The following is a 23,384-nucleotide window of genomic DNA, read 5'->3' as shown; positions in this document are numbered from 1 at the left end:
AATCGAAAACCGGCCATTTTGCGGTGCCATTTTGCGCAAAATGGCGCCGGCCGTACGGCAACACGATTTGACTGCAGGAGGTCATTCCGGACCCCCGCTGGACTTTTGGCAAGTCTTGTGGGGGTCAGGAGGCCCCCCCAATCTGGCCAAAAGTCCCTGGGGGTCCAGCGGGGGTCTGGGAGCGATCTCCTACCGCGAATCGTTTTTCCGTACGGAAAAACGATTTGCGTGCAGGAAGTCGTTCCCGGATCCCTGCTGGACTTTTGGTAAGTCTTGTGGGGGTCAGGAGGCCCCCCCAAGCTGGCCAAAAGTCCCTGGGGGTCCAGCGGGGGTCCGGGAGTGATCTCCTACGCTCCTGACGTCGGGGGACAAAAAACAAAATGGCGCTGGCGCTACCTTTGACCTGTCATATGACAAGGCAAAGGTAGCGCCGGCGCCATTTCTACAACGCACTGGAGGTCCGAGAGTAAAAGATCACACCGGGACCCTTCCTCTGGACCCCAGGTAATTTAAGGCATTTTGGGGGGATTCGGGAGGGTAGGGGATTTATTTTAAAGGGTCGGGGTGGGTTTTAGGGTTGTTTTAGGGTGCCGGTTTTTCCGCCCTCCCCCTTCCCCTCCCCCTTCCCCCGATTTACGATTTTTTGACGATAAATCGGGGGAATTGTTATTGTATCGCGGCTCTAACGATTTTTGACGATTTAAAATATATCGGACGATATTTTAAATCGTCAAAAAACGATTCACATCCCTATTGTCCACTATGATGCCTAGATCTTTTTCCTGGATGGTAATTCCTAACATAAGAACATAAGACTTGCAATACTTTATCTGACCAAAGATCCATCAAGCTCAATATCCTGTTTCTAACAGTGGCCAATCCAAATACCTGGCAGGCTCCCAAGGGGAAGATAGATACCGTGTTGTTTATCCCAGGGATAAGAAGTAGATTTCTGCAATTCCACCTTAATAATGGTTTATGGATTTTTCATCCAGGAACTTGTCCAAACTTTTTAAAATTGCAGCTACACTAATATCTTTCATCACATCTTCTGGCACTGAATTCCAGAGCGTAATTATGCATTGAATAAAAAAAATATTTTCTCTTATTAATTTTAAGTGTATTACCTAGTAACTGTATTGGATGCTCCCTACTTTCTGAAAGAGTAAACAACTGATTAATGTTTATTCATTCCACACCACTCATTATTTTATAGACCTCTATCATATCTCCCTTCAGCTGTCTCTTCTCCAAACTGAAGAGTACTAACCCTCTTTAGCTTGTCCTAGTAGGAGGATTCATTCCTTCCCCTTTATCACTTTGGTTTTCCTTCTCTGTACCTTTTTAATTCTGCCAAATCTTTTTTGAGATTTGGTGTCCAGAACTGCCCACATTATTGAAGATGAGGTCATACCATGGAGTGATATAGCATCATTATTATAATCTCTATTTTATTATTCATTCCTTTCCTGACAATTCTTGGCATTCTATTTGCCCTCTTGGCTACTGCTGCACACTGAGTAGACATTTTCAATGTATTATCAATGATGACACCTAGATCCTTTTCCTGAATGGTGACTCCTAATGTGGAACCTTGCATTGTGTAGCTATAATTTGGGTTACTCTTCCCTAGGTGCATCACTTTGCACTTGTCAACATTAAATTTCATTTGCCATTTGCATGCCCAGTCTCCAAGTTTTGCAAACTTTTCTTGCAATTTCTCATAATCCTCATGTGATTTAACTTTGAATAATTTGGTGTCACCTCACTTGTTCCCATTTCCAGATCATTTATAAATATATTAAAAAGCAGTGGTCCCAGAACCAATACCTGGGGCACTCCACTATTCATCTTTCTCCATTGGGAAAATGTACCATATAGCCCTGCTCTCTGTTTTCTATCTTTTAACCAGTTCTCAATCCACAATAGGACACTGCCCCCTAACCCATGACTTTTTAATTTTCTATGAAGACTCTGATGAGGGGCTTTGTCAAATGCTTTCTGGAAATCCAGATACACTATATCAACTGGCTCAACTGTATCCACATTTTTTTTTATGCCCTCAAAAAAAGTAGCAAATTGATGAGGCAATTCTCTTGGTTAAATCCATGTTGGCTTTGTTCCATTCAAGTATGCCTATCTATATGTTAATCAGTTTTGCTCTTTCAGATAGTTTCTACCATTTTGCCTGGGACAAACATCAGACTCACTGGTCTGTAGTTTCCTGGATCACCCCTGAATCCCTTTTAAAAAGTTGGAGTTACATTGGCAACCCTCCAGTCTTCAGGTACCATAGATGATTTTAATGATAGTTTACAAATTACTAATAGGTCTGAAATTTCATTTTTCAGTTCTTTCAGCATACTGGGATGTATTCCCGCTGGTCAAATTTGTTACTCCTTAGTTTGCAAATTTGCCCTACTGTATCCTTCAGGTATACTGAAATTTGATTTAATAATGCTGAATCATCACCTTTGAATATCAATTCTGGCATAGGTAGCTCTCTTACATCTTCCTCAGTGAATACCCAAGCAAAGAATTAATTTAGTTTCTCTGCTATGGCTTTGTCATCCCTAAGTGCCTCTCTTACCCCTCAGTCCCAAGAAACCTAATATCTTGTAACTATAGCATGGGATATTTTTCCCTATACATTAAATTTCATCTGCCATTTGGATGCCAAATTTTCTAGTCTCACAAAAACCTGCAATTTATCATTATCAGCTTGTGATTTAACTACTCTGAGTAATTTTGTGCCATCTGCAAATTTGATCACCTCACTCATTGTTCCACTTTTGATATAATTTATAAATATATTAAGAAGTACTGGTCCAGGTACATATCATAAGAACATAAGAAATTGCCATGCTGGGTCAGACCAAGGGTCCATCAAGCCCAGCATCCTGTTTCTAATAGAGGCCAAACCAGGCCACAAGAACCTGGCAATTACTCAAACACTAAGTAGATCCCATGCTACTGATGCAATTAATAGCAGTGGCTATTCCCTAAGTATACTTGATTAATAGCCATTAATAGACTTCTCCTCCAAGAAGTAGTCACATCTACTCGTTCAAGTCCTCTCATGATCTTAAAGACCTCTATCATATCCCCCCTCAGCCGTCTCTTCTCCAAGCTGAACAGCCCTAACCTCTTCAGCCTTTCCTCATAGGGGAGCTGTTCATTTTGGTTGCCCTTCTCTGTACTTTCTCCATCGCAACTATATCTTTTTTGAGATGTGGCGACCAAAATTGTACACAGTATTCAAGGTGAGATCTCACCATGGTGCGATATAGAGGCATTATGACATTTTCTGTTTTATTAACCATTCCCTTCCTAATAATTCCTAACATTCTGTTTGCTTTTTTGACTGCTGCAGCACACTGAGCCGACGATTTTAAAGTATTATCCACTATGATGCTTAGATCTTTTTCCTGGGTGGTAGCTCCTAATATGGAACCTAACATCGCGTAATTGCAGCAAGGGTTATTTTTCCCTATATGCAACACCTTGCATTTGTCCACATTAAATTTCATCTGCCATTTGGATGCCCAATCTTCCAGTCTTGCAAGGTCCTCCTGTAATGTATCACAATCCGCTTGTGATTTAACTACTCTGAATAATTTTGTATCAACCACAAATTTGATAACCTCACTCGTCATATTCCTTTCCAGATCATTTATATATATTGAAAAGCACCGGTCCAAGTACAGATCCCTGAGGCACTCCACTGTTTACTCTTTTCCACTGAGGAAATTGACCATTTAATCCTACTCTCTGTTTCCTGTCTTTTAACCAGTTTGCTATCCACGAAAGGACATCGCCACCTATCCCATGACTTTTTAGTTTTCATAGAAGCCTCTCATGAGGGACTTTGTCAAACGCCTTCTGAAAATCCAAATACACTATATCTACCGGTTCAACTTTATCCACATGTTTATTAACCCCTTCAAAAAAATGAATCAGATTTGTTAGGCAAGACTTTCCTTGGGTAAATCCGTGTTGACTGTGTTCCATTAAATTATGTCTTTCTATATGCTCTACGATTTTGATCTTGAGAATAGTTTCCACTATTTTTCTCGGCACTGAAGTTAGGCTCACTGGTCTATAGTTACCCGGATCGCCCCTGGATCCTTTTTTAAATATTGGGGTTACATTGGCCACCCTCCAGTCTTCAGGTACAATGGATGATTTTAATGATAGGTTACAACTTTTAACTAATAGATCAGAAATTTCATTTTTGAGTTCCTTCAGTACCCTAGGATGCATACCATCCGGTCCAAGTGATTTGCTACTCTTTAGTTTGTCAGTCTGGCCTACTACATCTTCCAGGTTCACAGTGATTTTGTTCAGTTCGTCTGACTCATCACCCTGAAAACCATCTCCAGAACTGTTATCTCCCCAACATCCTCATTAGTAAACATGGAAGGAAGCAAATAATTTATTTAGTTTTTCTGCAATGGCCTTATCTTCCCTAAGAGCCCCTTTAACCCCTCGGTAATCTAATGGTCCAACCGACTCCCTCACAGGTTTCTTGCTTTGGATATATTTAGGAAAGTTTTTATTATGAGTTTTTGCCTCTGTGGCCAGCTTCATTTCAAATTCTCTCTTCACCTGTCTTATCAATGTTTTACATTTAACTTGACAATGCTTATGTTTTATCCTATTTTCTTCAGATGGATCCTTCTTCCAATTTTTGAAGGATTTTTTTTGGCTAAAATATCCTCTTTCACCTCACCTTTTAACCATGACTGTAATCGTTTTGCCTTCCTTCCACCTTTCTTCATGCATGGAATACATATGGACTGCGCCACTAGGATTGTATTTTTAAACAATGTCCAAGCCTGTTGAACACTTTTAACCTTTGTAGCTACACCATTCAGTTTGTTTCTATTTTCCTCATTTTATCAAAGTTTCCCTTTTGAAAGTTTAGCGTTAGAGCTACAGATTTACTTATTGTCCCCATTCCAGTTATTAGTTTAAATTTGATTATGTTATGATCACTGTTGCCAAGTAGCCCCACCACCGTTAGTGATAGTTAGTGATAGTTTAGTTAGTGATAGTTTAGGGTTAGGGTTAGTGAAGTTCCAGTCTGCTCCTTAATTGGAGAGGACTGGGAGGGAACTGGGAAAAGCTTACTTGTGTCTCTGCGCATATTTTTAAAAAATCTCCCCTGTTGTGCGGGTGACTGACACTTGCTACACATGCACACGCCGATTATAAAATCAGGCACACATGTGCGTGCAAATATTGTATTTTATAACATGCATGCGGCGACATGCACATGTTATAAAATTGGCACATTTTAAAATACTACTTAGACTTGTGACATTGGTATACAGAAATTTCAAAGTATATTTTTTGTTGGTATTAACAACCTGCTTATCAGTTGACAAGCATCATTTTTAATATTTTAACCGATGTGGTTCTTTACCTATCGTCACATGGACTACTTTTATTTTTATTGGAACCTTTCTTTATGGGATGTCCTAACATTTCTTTTTCATTAGTATCTTTCGAAGATACCTTCCTCTGAACCATGTGCTGCTGAGTGACTGTTGGCTTTCCCTCCAGTTCTAGTTTAAAAGATGGGCTATTACCTTTCTAAAGGTTAGTGCCAGCAGTCTAGTTCCACTCTGGTTAAGGTGGAGCCCATTCTTTCAGAAAAGACTCCCTATTCCCTAAAAGGTTGGCCAGTTTCTTACAAAGCTGAATTCCTCTTCCCTGCACCATCGTATAATGCAAGCATTGAGACTCAAGAGCTCTGCCTGCCTCGGAGAACCTGCATGTGGAACAGGGAGCACTTCAGAGAATGCTACGCTGAAGGTTCTGGATTTCAACTTTCTACCTAAGAGCTTAAATTTGGCTTCTAGAACCTCCATCCCACATTTTCCTATGTCATTGGTACCCACATGTACCACGACAGCTGCCTCCTCCCCAGCACTGTCTAAAATCTTATCTAGGTCATGCATGATGTCGCCACTTCGTACCAGGCAGGCATCTTACCTAATAATTCCTAATAATTGAATCACCAACTATGACAGCTGACCTAACCCTTCCCTCCTGGGCAGTAAGCCTGGAAATCTCATCCTTGGTGCGAGAGGTCAATTCAACTGGAGAGCAGGTCCTTGCTACAGGTTCACTTCCTGCTACATGAGGGTGAGGCTCTCTGACCAGATGACCTTCCTCCTCCAAGGCAACATCAGAGATGCCAGACTGGAGTTGGGGCTTCGCTATTATGTCACTGAAGGTCTCATTTATATATCTCTCTGTCTGCCTCAGCGCCTCCAGGTCTGCCACTCTAGCCTCCAGAAAGTGGACCCATTCTCTGAGAGCCAGGACTTGTTTGCACACATACAACTTCTCACCAATGGGTAAAAATTCATACATGTGGCACTCAATGCAAAAGACAGGAAGGCTCCCCCTATTGCTACTGGACTGCTGCCTTCATTTTAATTTTGTTGCATTATTAGTTAATTTTAGGTTGCTAAGGGAGTAGGAATGCATAAATTAGAGTCCTTTAAATTTGTTGGTGTAGTCCTTATTAATCTGGTAGTTACCTGCAAGGGGATAATTAAACTCTTGATAAGGAATGGGACAATCCTATATTTTAGCTAAAAGCCTAATTGATTTTAATTGGAAAGTATCTCTTGCCTATAAATCAAAGGATGAGCAATGAGTGGGAGGGAAGAAAAGACAGACACTAGGAGTACTTACCTTAGGATTGTTTTTTTTATAGGCATTCACACATACTAACGAATATACCCCATTATTTCACCTTTCCCCCAAACCTTTTACATCCTAAAATTTCCCAAAGCAATACTCACCAATCCTGTTCAGCCACCAGCAAGATGATCTTCTCCTCTCAGTGTACTCACAGGAGACACTGGAAAAGAACTTACCTAGCTCCCTGGTCTCCTTTTTTAACTAAAAGACACACAAATACTAGAAAAGAATTTACCTAGCTCCCTGGTCTTTTTTTAATTATTTTTTTTAATTTTTGTTTTTATTTGATTAATAAAGAGAGGTATGCCATCTAGAATGATGATGGAGGAAAACAGGTGAGATGGAGGATAGGGGAAAATGGTTTAAAGTGGCAACAATCTATTTTGAAAGAATAGTGAAAGAAAGAAAAAAATTTTTTTTCAAGAAAAATTGAAGAGACAGATAATAATCCTATAACTCTTTAAAGGGTCATTAGGACTCTATGAGGGGAAGGAAAAACATGTTTCATTACTAGGGATGTGAATCGTTTTAGGACGATTAAAATTATCGTCCGATAATTTTAATATCGTCTTAAACCGTTATGGAACACAATACAATAGAGATTCTAACGATTTATCGTTATAAATCGTTAGAATCGTGAGCCGGCACACTAAAACCCCCTAAAACCCACCCCCGACCCTTTAAATTAAATCCCCCACCCTCCCGAACCCCCCCCAAATGAGTTAAATAACCTGCGGGTCCAGCGGCGGTCCGGAACGGCAGCGGTCCGGAACGGGCTCCTGCTCCTGAATCTTGTTGTCTTCAGCCGGCGCCATTTTCCAAAATGGCGCCGAAAAATGGCGGCGGCCATAGACGAACACGATTGGACGGCAGGAGGTCCTTCCGGACCCCCGCTGGACTTTTGGCAAGTCTCGTGGGGGTCAGGAGGCCCCCCACAAGCTGGCCAAAAGTTCCTGGAGGTCCAGCGGGGGTCAGGGAGCGATTTCCCGCCGCGAATCGTTTTCGTACGGAAAATGGCGCCGGCCATACGCGTATGGCCGGCGCCATTTTCCGTATGGAAAATGGCGCCGGCAGGAGATCGACTGCAGGAGGTCATTCAGCGAGGCGCCGGAACCCTCGCTGAACGACCTCCTGCAGTCGATCTCCTGCCGGCGCCATTTTCCGTACGAAAACGATTCGCGGCGGGAAATCGCTCCCTGACCCCCGCTGGACCTCCAGGAACTTTTGGCCAGCTTGTGGGGGGCCTCCTGACCCCCACGAGACTTGCCAAAAGTCCAGCGGGGGTCCGGAAGGACCTCCTGCCGTCCAATCGTGTTCGTCTATGGCCGCCGCCATTTTTCGGCGCCATTTTGGAAAATGGCGCCGGCTGAAGACAACAAGATTCAGGAGCAGGAGCCCGTTCCGGACCGCTGCCGTTCCGGACCGCCGCTGGACCCGCAGGTTATTTAACTCATTTGGGGGGGGTTCGGGAGGGTGGGGGATTTAATTTAAAGGGTCGGGGGTGGGTTTTAGGGGGTTTTAATGTGCCGGTTTTGCGATTTTTAGATTTTTAGATTTTTCACGATTTTTCACGATTTTTCACGATATTTTACCCCCCCAAACGGCAACAATACGATTCCCTCCCCCTCCCAGCCGAAATCGATCGTTAAGACGATCGAGGACACGATTCACATCCCTATTCATTACAGTATGATGATCCAGCAGACTGTAGCTCTGGCTACATTTTTTCAGGACAAAATGGGGACGTTACTAGTGGATTTAGAGATAGAAAAAAAGGAGGTAATAGGAACTGGGATTAGGGAGGGAGAAAATAAGGGGAAATTGATGGAGAGTAATTTGGGAGAGGTGAATTCCAAATTGGTGGAATTTGGACAGCTCTCATTACTGGAATTGAGAGGTCATTTGAATCAAGTGAAACCTTCATTTTATTAGTTTGATCCATGCCCATCTTTTTTGATTAAGAGATTTTTGGATAGTGTCCTGAATGGGCTTTTGAAAATTATTAATATTTCCCTTAGTGAAGGTAGTATTCCTATGATTTTGAGGAAGACAGTGGTGAGTCCAATTTTGAAAAATAACACATTAGATCCAACTATATGGAGTACTTTCCATCCAGTGTCAAATTTAACATTTGTTGTGAACATTTTGGAAAAAGTGACTAAACAAATATAAGAATTTGTGGAAGAATTAGACATTTTGGATGTAGCATAAGTTAGTTTCAGGAAGTGAAGTAGTACAGCCACAGAGATAATGCTGATTACCCTTATGGATGAATGGATGAGGTACTTCCTAGATTGGATAAGGATGAATCGATGCTACTGATCGATTTATCCAGTGCATTTGATTTGATAAATCATTCGGGTTTGATTACCTGGTGCCTGGAATCTGGACTTGGAGGTGCAATCCTTAAGTGGGTGGCTACCTTTTTGAAGGACCGTACCCAGGTAATATCTAACAGGGGATCCTGTTAGATATTTCCCTGGGTACGCCACAGGGATCATCTTTGTCACCACGCCTATATAGTTAGTATCTGCCTCCAATTGGGAAGTTAATAAGATCTTTTGGGTTCATCCCATTTATTTATGTAGATGATATCCTGATACTGGCCCCACTGGGAAGAAACAAATCAGTGGAGATGTGAATCAGAACCGGAATCGGTTCAGATTCCAGTTTGGATTCACATGTGTTTTTTTTTTCATCGGGCCCGATCGTGGTTTTGTTTATCGGCTGCACCCAAGCTGATAAACAAAAAACCCACCCGACCCTTTAAAACTAATACTTTAGCTTCCCCCACCCTCCCAACCCCTCAAAAAACTTTTTACAGGTACCTGGTGGTCCAGTGGGGGTCCCTGGAGCGATCTCAAGCTCCCGGGCCATCGGCTGCCACTAATCAAAATGGCGCCAATGGCCCTTTGCCCTTACCATCTGACAGGGTATCTGTGCCATTGGCCGGATCCTGTCACATGGTAGGAGCACTGGATGGCCCACGCCATCTTGTGCTCCTACCATGTGACAGGGGCTGACCAATGTGACCGGTAGCCCCTGTGACATAGTAAGGGCAAAGGCTATCGGCACCATTTTGATTACTGGCGGCCGATGGCCCGAGTGCAGGAGATCGCTCCCGGACCCCTGCTGGACCACCAGGGGCTTTTGGCAAGTCTTGGGGGACCCTCCTGACCCCCACAAGACTTGCCAAAAGTCCAGCGGGGGTCCGGGAGCGACCTCCTGCACTCGGCAGGAAACTAGAGCTCTAGGGGCTAGTTTCCAGCTCAGATATCCATGTAGATGTATTGTTAAATTTAATGATTGTACTTATGTCTTACTTATACCGGAACATCTTAAGACGTGGCTTAATTCCCAAAGAAGGGTGATAAGTACTTTATCACCCATGGTTAGTCCTATTACTTAACCTGTATTAAGGGGTAAAGAAATATCAGTCTATGACCAGTTTCTTTCTTTTCTTTTTTTCTGGATGTTGATATTATGGCTTCCTATAATTTCCACTCCACCCCCGGATATTTTTTGTGGACTAAAATATAAGATTGGAATTCCTCTGTTTAATTATCTTAAATTTATATTTCTGTGTATTACTGTACAAAGAATATAAATGCTTTGTAATATTTTGAAAATTAATAAATAAAAAATAAAATAAAAATAAAAGCTGACTTAAGTTGTTTGGAGCTTGCATATTTCATATGCTCAATAGTTTTCATGACCTTCATAATATGGGCCATTTTCCCTAAATCTTTCTTATGTGCCAACATTAATGTTTCTAGTACTATAGAAAACTTGTGTTAGTTGCACTCTAATTCATCCTCTGTGTTCCCATAGTTTACAGAGGCACTGTTTAGGGTACAAAGTCAACATAGATTGATATTCTAGATTTGGACTTGAGTAGCAGTTTTCTTATTTCTAAGAGCTCTTCAAGTTCCTTTGTTATCAGCTGAAGTGCATAAGCAGTTAAAAGCTTCTGGGTATTCACTAGACACCAATGGAACAACCACACTTTTGGGGCAAACCCATTTCAGGGAGCCCTTTCCTGTGCAAAGGAAAGGGAACTCTTCTCGGGTATAGCCAGTCTATCTCTTAGTACCTGCCGACCCATGTTGAACCAGAACTGCTGTTCACATGGAAACTAGAGGTGTGCATCCGTTTTCCACGTATTTGTAATCCGCAATTATTTTCTCCTATCTGTTAAATACGTGGGGAGGCAAAACGCATCGCGACTCCCCACGTATTAAATAGATTTCTGTTTTATTTGGCCTCCTAAATAAAAATTTAAACCCCCCACCCTCCTGACCCCCCCAAGACTTACCAAAACGCCCTGGTGGTCCAGCGGCGAGTCCAAAACCATCCCTGCATTCTCACACCCACGTTTGCCGGTTTCATCATGACGCTGATAGCCTGTGTCACAGGGGCTACCAGTGCCATTGGTCAGTCCCTGTCACATGGTCACGGCGCTATCTTGTGCTCCTACCATGTGACAGGGGATGACCAATGGCACCGGTAGCCCCTGTGACATAGTATGGGCAAAGGCTATCGGCGCCATTTTGAGTCCTGGCATCGGACGGCAGGTCGCTCCGGGACCCCCGTTGGACCCACAGGGACTTTTGGCCAGCTTGGGGGGCCTCCTGACCCCCACAAGACTTGCCAAAAGTCCAGCGGGGGTCCGGGAGAGACCTCGTGCACACCGGCCATCCGATGCCAATACTCAAAATGGCGCTGATCGCCTTTGCCCTCACTATGTGTGATATAGTGAGGGCAAAGGCGATCGGCGCCATTTTGAGACGCAATCACCTTTGCCCTTTGCATCTCAAAATGGTGCCGATCACCTTTGCCCTCACTATGTGTGACATAGTGAGGGCAAAGGCAATCGGCGCCATTTTGAGTATTGGCATCTGATGGCCGGCGTGCACGAGGTCGCTCCTGGACCCCCGCTGGACTTTTGGCAAGTCTTGTGGGGGTCAGGAGGCCCCCCCAAGCTGGCCAAAAGTCCCTGTGGGTCCAACGGGGGTCCCGGAGCGACCTGCCGTCCGATGCCAGGACTCAAAATGGTGCCGATAGCCTTTGCCCATACTATGTCACAGGGGCTACCGGTACCATTGGTCAGCCCCTGTCACATGGTAGGAGCACAAGATGGCACCAGTGACCATGTGACAGGGGCTAACCAATGGCACCGGTAGCCCCTGTGACAAAGGCTATCGGTGCCATGATGAAAAACCAGCACCGAAGGTGTGAGTGAGTTCCCGGACCCCCCCGCTGGACCACCAGGGAGTTTTGGTAAGTCTTGGGGGGGTCAGGAGGGTGGGGGGTTGTGGTTAATTTTAATTTTAGCTGGGACAGGAATTTAACTCGCCGTAGTAACGTATTGACAGATTGACAACTTATGGAATTCTCCATACTTCCGCATGAAACGGAGTTGACCCCCCACAAATACGTATCACGAATGCAACGAAAACATTTTGGCTGCACATCCCTAATGGAAACCTCTTCCATGTCGACTCGCCATGATTTGAAGGCTCATGCCACACTCTAGGGGCCAACCCATTTCAGGGAGCCCTTTCCTGTGCAAAGGAAAGAGAACTCTCCTTGGGTGTAGCCAGCCTACTCTTAGTACCCACCGACCCATGTTGAACCAGAACTGCTGTTCACATGGAAACCTCCTCCATGTCAACTTGCCATGCTTTGAAGGCTCGTGCTCCATTCTAGGGGCCAACCCATTCTAGGGAGCCCTTTCCTGCACAAAGGAAAGGGAACTCTCACCGGATGTAGCCAGCCTATCTCTTAACACTCGCTGACCCATGTTGAACCTCTGTTCACATGGAAACCTCCTCTGCCTCAGCCTTCAAAATTCTAGTTTGTATATCTGCTACATCCACCATATTTTAAAAGACCAGCGAGAGCTCACTAGATGCCAATGGAACCACCATTCTAGGGGGCGAACCCATTCTAAGGAGCCCTTTTCTGCATAAAGGAAAGGGAACTCTCCCCAGGGCCAGCCTGTCTTGCCCCTATGAGAACCACAGGGACCTGACTACCTCAGCTCTGCCAGCCTGTCTTGCCCCTATGAAAACCACAGGGACCAGACTACCTCCGCTCTGCCATCCTGTCTTTTCCCCTATCAACTTTCTGTCACTCTGCCTTGCTGCCATATGCCAGATGACTCTACTCCTTGTGGTGTTCTTGCCACTATCATGGTTCCTCAGTGTGTTGGTGCTAGTCTTCCTGCTGCTTTGTCCCTTTATCGGCGCCTTGTGGTTTTTTCTGACACTCTTTCTGCTTGCTATGTTCCCCCTTCATTGTGCTGTAGGATGTTGATGCCACTTGTCTTGCCACTTTGCCTGTCGTGCTGCCTTTGAGGGTTCATGCTCTCTTTTGAAGCTGTGCTGTGTTTTTGACACTCACTACTGCTTTGCACCTCTGTTAAAGCATTTTTGCCACTCCTGGTACCCCTTTGCCAGTTTACAGTGCCTTAGGCTATTCATGCCACTTTGGTGCCACTTTGCCACAGTCTAAGTACCTTGGAGCTCTTTTCTTGTTCTGTTGATTGCTCCCCAGAAGTTTCATCAGAATTGATAAGAAAACCCCAATTCTGAAACAAAAAATAGGCTGCAAATACTTCCCCCATTGACTTCAATGGGAAAACGAAAAATGAATAAAATGAATCAAGGAATTGGTTTTTCCCCCTATGAAACTAATGCAATGAATTTGGGTCCCGGCAAAACGAAAAATGAATCAAAATGAATGTTTTCCTTCTGCACATCCCTACTGACCTCTGCACCTGCATTTTATCTTGAACTTCACCTGCAATGTAGCAAAACTCCTCCCCAGCTCTGCCATGGGGAATGTCTCTGCTTGGTCCAGGTGAACTTATATGTGAGCATGTCATACGCTGGTAAGTCTAACTGCATATCAAGCGGGGGCTATTTCTGTACTTAAACCACTGTTTTACATGTAGGAAACTCTTTGGAAATCAGCCCCTAAATGACAAAACATGTGAACATTTCACATTACAGACATGCCACTGTTCTGGGGCCTTACCACAGACTCTACCTCTGACTGCTGAAGACAACTAAGGGCTTTATTTATATGTCATAGTATTGTAATAAATGATGGCAGATAAATATCAAAATGGTCCATCTTGTCTGCCCAGCAAGGGATTTTTTTTACGTTAGTAACTGCCACTTCATGCGAGTTACCCCCAAGCCTGCTATTAAGGGTAGTAACTGCCATTCTGTGCAGGTTACCACAAAGCAGAAATCTAATCTAATCTGATTTTTTGTATAACACTTTTCTGGTCCATGAAAAGACCACCCAATGCAATTTACAACAACATAAAATACATGTCCAAATATATGTACATAATACAAATGAATTCATTCAAAATTCATATTACATAACAATGTAAAAAATAATACAAACTACAAATGGCAAATATTGCATTGCCATTGGTTGAAACACAAATATATCAATGACTGGATGAGGTGAACCAAAGGGGTTTGTTGGTCATGGAGTGGGTCTAGATGAATACTCAAATAGTTAAACATGTAACGAATGAGCAATGGACATATTATTTTTATGATGCTTTTTTGTAAGATTTTGTATAAATTATATATAGTGAAATTTGTTTACAATGAGCTTTCATTTTCCTGAAAAACCTTCATCTACAACAGGAGAGACCTGAAAAGAGAGGAAAATGCAATAGACGTGCTTTGTGGTTTGAAATTAAACATATTTATTCCACTTCTGTATGTCTTTAATACCATGTAATTATTGTAAATTATTTTTCATGTTTATAATTAGTCTATGAAGCAACTAAGAGATTGACAGGAACTGTGCTCTCTACAACCTTAATAGTTTTGCCATTCTGAAATACATTGAAAGGGAACAAACTTAAGGAAGCAATCATTGCCTTGAGAATTTCACTGACAATTCATTATAAGAGAGCTCTGCTGTATATCATTGACAATAACTTATTTATTCATATTTAAATTTTTTCTTTCTGACTTTGTTGCACTCATAGAGCTAGTTATGTGTATACCTTACACCTTGGTATATCTTACTATGAATTCAAATTGGATCAAAATTTTACAGTTGTTATCACCCCTAATCCCAAAGGTGCATTAGTTGTTAATGCTCGAAAAAGCACATTATTCGTGAATAGGTCCCATTAGAAATCATGGACACTGTGGTAAATAGTACACCCTTTTGCACATTAATGCCTAATGTGATTGGGTTGTAAATGTGTTTGTTATTATAAAATATTTGTACAGTACAGCACCTTCTGAAAAGGGTTGGGAACCATAGTTGTTCCAGATGATAACTATTTCTGGATAATGAATGTTTCCCATTTGTTGAAAAAGAAAGAAAAACAAAGGTCAAATGTTTATTAAGCACTTGCACATTTTTGGATATTAGACATTCTTCTAGATAATGGGACTCTTTATAGATTAATATTTTCAAATAGATGTTTTTCCAGATAATGGAACATGGGCAAAAAGACCATGTTTTTTTTTTCTGGATAATGGGAATTTGTGGATTTTGTAACTTTGGATGAAAGATGCTCTACAGTATTTCAGTGTAACAATTAACAAAATCTGAAAGTATATTTAAATAATTTATGTAATGTGTATACTGTAGGTAACACAGAACTACGATAGTTATAGCTATCCAGAAGAACCTTTGCGGCCAAAGTCCTTGAAAGATCGCATCGTTAGGCTCTTCTCCTGGATAACTGGATTTAACCATTTCAAGCAGCTTCACAAAACAAGGCAATAAACGTATGTGCGCGGAAGCGCACCTGTGTGATGGATTATGCTGAGAAAGCTAAGGCAGCCCTGTAATGTGTTTTACCTTCTGTGCAGGTCTAGACCCTGGTAATACAAAGAATCTCATGACAGACATATTTGTTTCCAAAAGTGTTAATAAAATGAAATTAAGTTGCTAAAATGTATCAAGACTGTATGGATCCCCCAAAACAGAGAGCTTTAGTGCTATTTCATTTTACCATGCGCTATTTTGAAATTTAGTATACAATATATAAAAAATGAATGAGCTAAAATGACTTGAAACTCATTGTTACAAAAATGCACATCTCTAGTACAGTGCTTTCTCTGTTTCTGCAGATGTCTTTATTGATGAAACACTATGTGGTACATTTGAAAATTAAATTATGTGTGTGTAATTTAATTCCACAATCTAAATGCACCTAACTATGAGAACACCTCCTTTTTTATGTGCATAAAAGTATACATCTTCTGAAACATCAGAATACTTTTCCTGCTATGGTGAATTTTCAAATAACCAGATTCACCCATATAACTCCTTAAGTTAAATACATAGATCCTTTGAAAATTTATCTCTAGATGTTGTAATACCAAGGAGCTGAATTATCACACATTTGAAATTTGTGAGTAGTAGCATCAATCGCAAATGCATTTTGATCTAGTTTAAACCTATCCCTAACATGATACCTTTTAGGGATGTACATTCATTTTTAACTAATTGTGCATCTAAATTGAAAATGCATGCATGAAAGGAAGATCATGGGGACTGGGCCTACCCGGCTGGACTGAGCTAGGCCCAGCCAAGGCCTCCCCCAGGCTGCTTTGCTGAAAAACATAATGGCATCAGCTGCACCTGAGATAGGCATAGAAATGATGTCACCTTGGCTCCAGCATCAGGGCTGCAGGCAACACTTAAATCCTCCAGCAGGTAGGGCATAAGCAGTTAGGCAATGCTCCTGCTCATTTCATCTTCAGGATGCAAATTCCAGAGAAGGGGGTATGTGGAGGCAGGGAAGGAAGTCCCCAGCCCCTGCAAATGTTTTTGGGGGTGGGGGAGGGACCCATGGAGGCCACAGGTAGACACAGCTACGCCCAGCCAGGAAGGCACATGCCCCACAATTCTCTTGCACAGGAGGAAGGGAGGTTGGAGAGGCCTGGGGACCCCAGCTCAGCCAGGTAGGCCAGGTTCTGTGGTTGTCTTGGAGGGTAGCAGGAGGATTGGAGGGCCTTGGGGAGGCCCATTTTCATTTGGTTCTTTGCTATGCATGGGGTTGTTTTTTAAAAAGTTTTGTGTTTGGTTCAGAAAATTAATTGAATAAAAAAAAATTAAACAAAAGGAAAAACGGAAGCAAAACAAAAAAATGTTCTTATGTACATCCCTAGTATCTTTCAACCTATACAGTATGATGTTGAAAAAATAAGTGATTTATTTCAGACAGCTCTTGAAGGCAAGTCAGACAAGATTATTGCTGCCAGAGTTATCTTGTGGCTTCATGCTCTGATTTAATGTCAGACAGTGTTAACTTGTTGTGTCTGCAGTTTATAAACAGTCAACATTCTCGTCCATACACTTCAGTCACTGTATCTCTCATAATCATCAATATAAAACAGAAATGATGGTTTATGAGCTCTCAGGTCTGCAATACCTAAATTGTACAGAACAGGCACATAAAAAGCTCTTGCCCTTCTAAACCACAGCATATTATGAACAAAACAATTCATTATACAACTAAAAATCAATATATAAAGAATATCATGTTTCACGAAAACATTTCAAGTTTCTCATTTAATCCTATTGGCGAGTGGTACATTCTTCCCTTCTTCATTAAAATAATTTGTGTGATATATAATTTAGTCTTCTTAGCCTTCTGGTATACATCAGAATAGAAGTGATTTTTCTTGCCCCTCCTAGGATCCCTCCAAATACTGACACATTTTCTGTGCATCATGTAGTGTACAGTTCATAAACTGATACGCAGGATTACATCATCCAGGCATTTGGCTTCTGTATTAGGTTTCTAATATGGCACATGAACTGGAACAATGTTAAATCCATTAGCTACATCATCAGATGTCCCGATAACCAATTTTAAACTGGAAAGCAGTATAGATTGCACAAATTACACAGCATCATCTGCTTCAATAATGAGATTGTGATTGAGAATGTTGTACTTGTGGAACATTTTATAGAGAAAGGACTGTGGGGCTGATGTACTAAAACAGCACAAAACAATGTTTGCTAAAAACTAGCACACAACTTTTAGTGCAGACATTAATCATTAAATTTACTGCCAATGTAGAAAATCAGAATATAATAAATCCATGGTGCACAAGCACTATGAAAAGTGTGCTCTGAATAGTGCAAGAAGCATAACCTTGTGTACTATGCATAGTGCTGAAATCAGTATATAGATCCTATGCTAAAATGAAATTAGTTACCCACCATACAACTCCAATGAATGTGAAGTGTCCCCCACATGACACCCCTCACTCCACAGTGAAATGAAATGGCTCCATACCCCTGCTTCTTTTCCTACTCAAACAAAGCTATGATTTCCCATCCTCCCAATCTCCCAGATGATAGGTAAGAAATAATTCCCCCCACACCATCCAGTGTTGTTCTGGTTCCACTTAGAGGTATCTCAAACTTTGAATTGCCAATAGGCAGAGCCAAAGCAAAGCCAATGTGGGGGGATAAGGCTGTGCCCTTTTGCCAGCTCGGCATTAGGAACTGTTGAGGGGATCTAGAGGAATGGGAGGGGGAACGCGGAGATTTTTTCTTTTGTCACATGGGTAGGAGAGGGGATCAGGAGATGAAGGAATTTTTTTTTTTAACTTCTAGATGGGGGAAAATTGATGACATAACCTCACTCCCGATTGGCACTTTCTATCAACCTCTGACAGAAGCTAAATTTAAATCACTAAAATAGCATTTTAAATTTAGCTTCTGCTGTGGTGCCCTTTATACATAGGGCCAGGTTTTTGGAGGATTTACACGCACCGGGCCTATTTTCAAAAGGCCCGGTGACACGCGTAAAGCCCCGGGACACATGTAAGTCCCGGGGCTTGCAAAAAGGGACGGTCTGAGGTGGGGTGGGGCCAGAGGCTCCAGTCACAGCGGCCATTTGCCGCTGTGCTTGGGATCGTGCGCCGGCAGTTGGCTGGCGGGCGCAACTTACTTCAGCCCCAGGGCTGAAATAATTTTGAAATAGAAGCAAAAAAAAGGTAGGGTGGAAAGGGCAGGGGAGGTAAGGGAAGGGAAGGTGGGGTGGAGGGAAGGGAACGGGGGAAGGCAGCGTGGCTCGGCACGGGCTCAGTGGGTGCAAGGTGTACAACTGTGCACCCCCTTGCACGCGCCGTCCCCCAATTTTATAACTAAGATGTGCCTGTGCACACAAGTTGTAAAATCGGGCGTACATGTGTGCACGCCGGGTAGCTCGCGCACATGTACGCCCGCACGCACCCTTTTAAAATCTACCATATAGTGTGCTAAGCTAATGACGAACGAGGTCTTCAGCATTCCATCTACCTGTTTAGCACATACCACTGTGTTAACATTTAAGGAAACAAACAGTGCATTTGTTTCCCCAAAGGTGGTAGCCATTGTGCCTAGCATGTTATTGCACATTTAGTACATTGGTGAGAGGACTTTTGAAGTACTAGAGTAACTCCTGGGCAGGATGGATCCTTTAACTGGCACCCAGGGGCACATATAGAAAACTGAGACAGGCCCTTTTTGCACAACCACTCCATTGTCTCTATGAAACTCCTTTCCTCTCACCAAATAGCTTTACTCTCTGTGGTCCAGGCTCCTAAGTGTGGGGATGTGTCTTATACCTTGCTTCTTTGCATTTCAAGCACTTTCTTCGGGTACACAACACCAAGCTTAACACTCTCTCTGCATCCAAATAACACACAGGAGAAGAACAGTGATTTCCAGCTTCTTTACTGATAGTTGATTAGATGATTAGATAGCATTTACAATTCAACTCTCTTTGAGTTCAAGTAAATAAATAATAAGATAGCAAGAAGATATAATAAACTTGTGACTCCAATTCTTCATCAAAGTCTCTATTTTGAACTGGAAGCTCTTATATTTACCCTGAATTCTTTTATTCTCCAATTTCTTTCTCCAATATCCTAGTAGATTGAAAGTAGTCCAATACTTCTTTAACTCCTAATATACAGGCCGATTCAGTAAAATGCACAGGAGCTGGCACTCCAAGGCAAGCGCCCGCTGTCCCGACGTGCGCCCAGGACACTCTCCTGGGCGCACGATTCACTATGCAAATGAGGGCCCGCGCTAATAAGGAGGCGCTAGGGACACTAGTGTGTCCCTAGCGTCTCCTTATTGACAGAAGCTGTGGCTGTCAGCGGGTTTGACAGCCGACGCTTAATTCTACTGGCGTCAGTTGTCAAACCTGCTGACAGCCATAGGTTCGGAAAATGGACACCGGCAAAATTGAGCATCTGTTTTGGAACCCGCGGGCTGTAGGCAGATTTATTTATTTATTTATTTTTAAAGATTTTTTTATTTTTGCGGCCTCCGACTTAATATCGCTATGATATTAAGTCGGAGGGTGTACAGAAAAGCAGTTTTATCTGCTTTTCTGTACACTTTCCTGGTACCAGCTGAAATTAACTCCTGCCTTTGGGAGTAAAATGTGCTGCTTGGCTAAACATTTTGGGCCAGATTTTTAAAGAAGCGCGCGCAGGGTACATTTGTGCTCGCTATCCGGTGCGCACAAATGTACACCTGATTTTAGAACATGCACCTGCTGCCGCACGCATGTTATAAAATCCAGGGTCGGCGCGCACAAGGGGGTGTACACTTGTGCACCTTGTGCGCACCGAGCCCAAGGGGAGCCCCGATGGCTTTCCCCGTTCCCTCAAAGGCCGCTCCGAAATCGGGAAAAAGGGAAGACATTCATCCAGAAAGATACAGAGATGTTACAACTTCCACTTAAAACTAGGGATCCCCATAAAGTGCACTACCAGGAAAAAAAAAAAAGATGATACAACATAAAGGTAACAAGAACTTTGTTGCTATTGAGGGAAGCCTTACATAAGGAAGTGATATGTGCCAACCAAGCACTGCACAAGGAGTTAAGAGAATCAAGAAATAGAGAAAAGTATCCTTCTGGTGCTGTCTGAGGAGTTAAAGTATGCCTAAAGGATTTCTGGGAAGAGACTATATCTGGGACTAACTTCTGATTAAATATTGGGACTGTACATATTCTAGGCACCTTCAGTGGGAAGATTTAAGAATTAATAGGCCGATTCAGTATGGTGCGCTCAGGCCGAGTGCACCGTTAGCCCTCGTTTGGACGTGCATTTTTGACATGCTTTTATTATCCCCTTATACAGTAAGGGGTAAAAGCTCGTGGAAAACGCGTGTCCAAACCCCCTGGAACTAATAGCGCCTGCATGTTGATGAGCCTATTAGTTAGTCCCGCTCGATACAGAAAGTAAAGGGGAAGATTTTCAAAGGGTTACACATGTAATATATGCACGTAACCCCCAAAAACCTACCGCTGCATGCACCAAGCCTATTTTGCATAGGCTCGGCAGCGCGTGCAAGTCCCAGGATGTACATATGTCACAGGGCTTTGAAAAAGGGGCGGTCCAGGGGCAGGGCCATGGGCATATCAGCAGTCTGGGGGTGGTCTGGGGCACCTTTGGAGGAAACTTTTTTTTTTATCCCCCCCCACCTTTCCCTCCCTTCCCCTATCTAACCCACCCCCTGGCCCTACCTAAATCCCCCCCACCTTATTTGATGGAGTTATGCCTGCCTCTTGTGCGCGCCGGTGTGCCATCCCCGGCAGAGCTGCTGTGCAGGAGGACTCAGTCCCGTCCCCAGACTGCCCCTGGACTTCCGCCACACCCATGGCCCTGCCCCCGGACCGCCCCTTTTTCAAAGCTCTGGGACATATGCGCGTCCTGGGGCTTGCACGCGCTGCCGAGCCTATGCAAAATAGGCTTGGCGCACGTAGCGGTAGGTTTTCGGGGGTTACGTGCATATATTACATGCGTAACCCGTTGAAAATCTACCCCTTTACTTTCTGTATCGAGCGGGACTAACTAATAGGCTCATCAACATGCAGGCGCTATTAGTTCCGGGTAGGGGGGGGGGGGGTTTGGACGTGCATTTTCCACGAGCTTTTACCCCTTACTGTATAAGGGGATAATAATTGCACGTCAAAAATGCGCATCCAAACGAGGGCTAACGGTGCACTCTGCCTGAGCGCACCATACTGAATCGGCCTATTAATTCTTAAATCTTCCCACTGAAGGTGCCTAGAATATGTACAGTCCCAATATTTAATCAGAAGTTAGTCCCAGATATAGCCTCTTCCCAGAAATCCTTTAGACATACTTTAACTCCTCAGACAGCACCAGAAGGATACTTTTCTCTTTCTTGATCTTTTTTTAACTCCTTACTCAGTGCTTGGTGGGCACATATCACTCCCTTATTTAAGATTTCCCTCAATAGCAACAAAGTTCTTGATACCTTTATGTTGTATCATCTTTTTTTTTTTTTCCCTGGTAGTGCACTTTATGGGGATCCCTAGTTTTAAGTGGAAGCTGTAACATCTCTGTATCTTTCTGGATGAATGACTTCCCTTTTTCAAAGGTTTGGTTTACTGACTCCCACGTATCATGGGTTATCAGCTTCAAGTGGACAAAAATATTAGTTGGACCCAAAAGGGGAAAAAGAATCAAGCAAGAAGCAGGAAGGGTGGAATAAAACTTCCGTGCCTCCAAACAGAGGAGATAGTTCAAAAGATAGTTAATGCAAAAATCTGTTTCTTCTGTATCAGGTGACTGTCAGGTCTATACTCTGAAGGAGATATAGCACACTGCAGGTCTTCTTTACCCCAAATCCAGCCTAAATGGGGATTGGGATGCCCCCAATCCACTGCAACCAGAGGGAATTGGTTCTCACAGACAATTCTCAAACATTGTTTTAAAAGAGTCCAAAGCAATATGCAATTAATTAATTTATTTTAATGATTTGTATTCTGCTGATCCACACATCTCAGCGGATTACATGATAAAAGGCTGGGATGGCAAGCATTGGAAGTTTGACTCCTAAATGGGAACTCTTCCTTACTGCTGTTCCATAAATTAGTAAAAATTAAAGAAGGAAATGGAGAGCAACCTGCCTACTTGCAAGGGTAGCTAAAAATCCATGAGGTTAACAGGTGCATTGGGATGATAAACAGCCAGGACACATCGTCTGCATGTCCCCACATGGGGAAACCCCCCAAACCTCTCTCACTTATTTCCTCATTGAGCCTACCCAGTTAATTGGTACATTCTTTTAGTAAAGGGAAACCAAAGGACCCTTACACTAGTAAATGTGGTCACTCAGGGATACAAAGTTAGCTTGCCTGAAAGATATCAATGATGGATTTTGTATTCACAGTTTTTGATATGGATGAGATAAAATGAGAACATGAATGTGAAGATTTTCTAGTGAAAAATAATGTAGCCATTATTGTTCAGTAACAAAACAATTCCCCCATTTCTTGACTAACTTCTTTGTTATATATGCACACACATCGACACACATAAAGGGAATATTAGAGATGTTTCTTTGCATGATAAAGTGAATTATGGTGAGCTGCAGTTGATCAGGAATAAGTTCTTAAATGCATATGCTAAGAATAGCTCAGTTTTATATACTTTTAATATAGTTAGTCAATCTCACTGAGAATATATTAGCAATTGAATGCCATACTAATACTGGTTTCATATTGATGGATTTGACATAACATTTAAGATTCTCATGTGTGAGAATGTTGTCCTCTGGCAGTTATGGAGGATTGGGTTAAAAGCATCTGGTGGAAGACATAAGCTATCTACTCAGGTTTC

The 23,384-nt window shown here is 42.7% G+C and overlaps 1 protein-coding gene across 3 annotated transcripts in view; it reads left to right on the top strand.

Moving 5' to 3' along the window:
* Positions 1–23,384, top strand: part of PLPPR5 (phospholipid phosphatase related 5) — a 755,539-nt gene that overhangs the window by 693,168 nt on the left and 38,987 nt on the right. For 2 of the 3 annotated variants that reach the window (XM_029618584.1, XM_029618583.1), the window contains one exon: positions 15,361–16,096. The exons of the other annotated variant lie outside the window; for it this stretch is intronic. In XM_029618584.1, the coding sequence (XP_029474444.1) occupies positions 15,361–15,498 (138 nt within the window). In that variant the 3' untranslated portion in view covers positions 15,499–16,096. Of the gene's footprint in view, positions 1–15,360; positions 16,097–23,384 lie in introns of those variants that run through there. 3 annotated transcript variants of the gene reach the window in all.

This window comes from Rhinatrema bivittatum, chromosome 10, assembly GCF_901001135.1.
Source record: "Rhinatrema bivittatum chromosome 10, aRhiBiv1.1, whole genome shotgun sequence".
In the NCBI taxonomy this organism is placed as follows: Eukaryota; Metazoa; Chordata; class Amphibia; order Gymnophiona; family Rhinatrematidae; genus Rhinatrema; species Rhinatrema bivittatum.
This window is presented reverse-complemented; position numbering and strand designations above follow the sequence as displayed.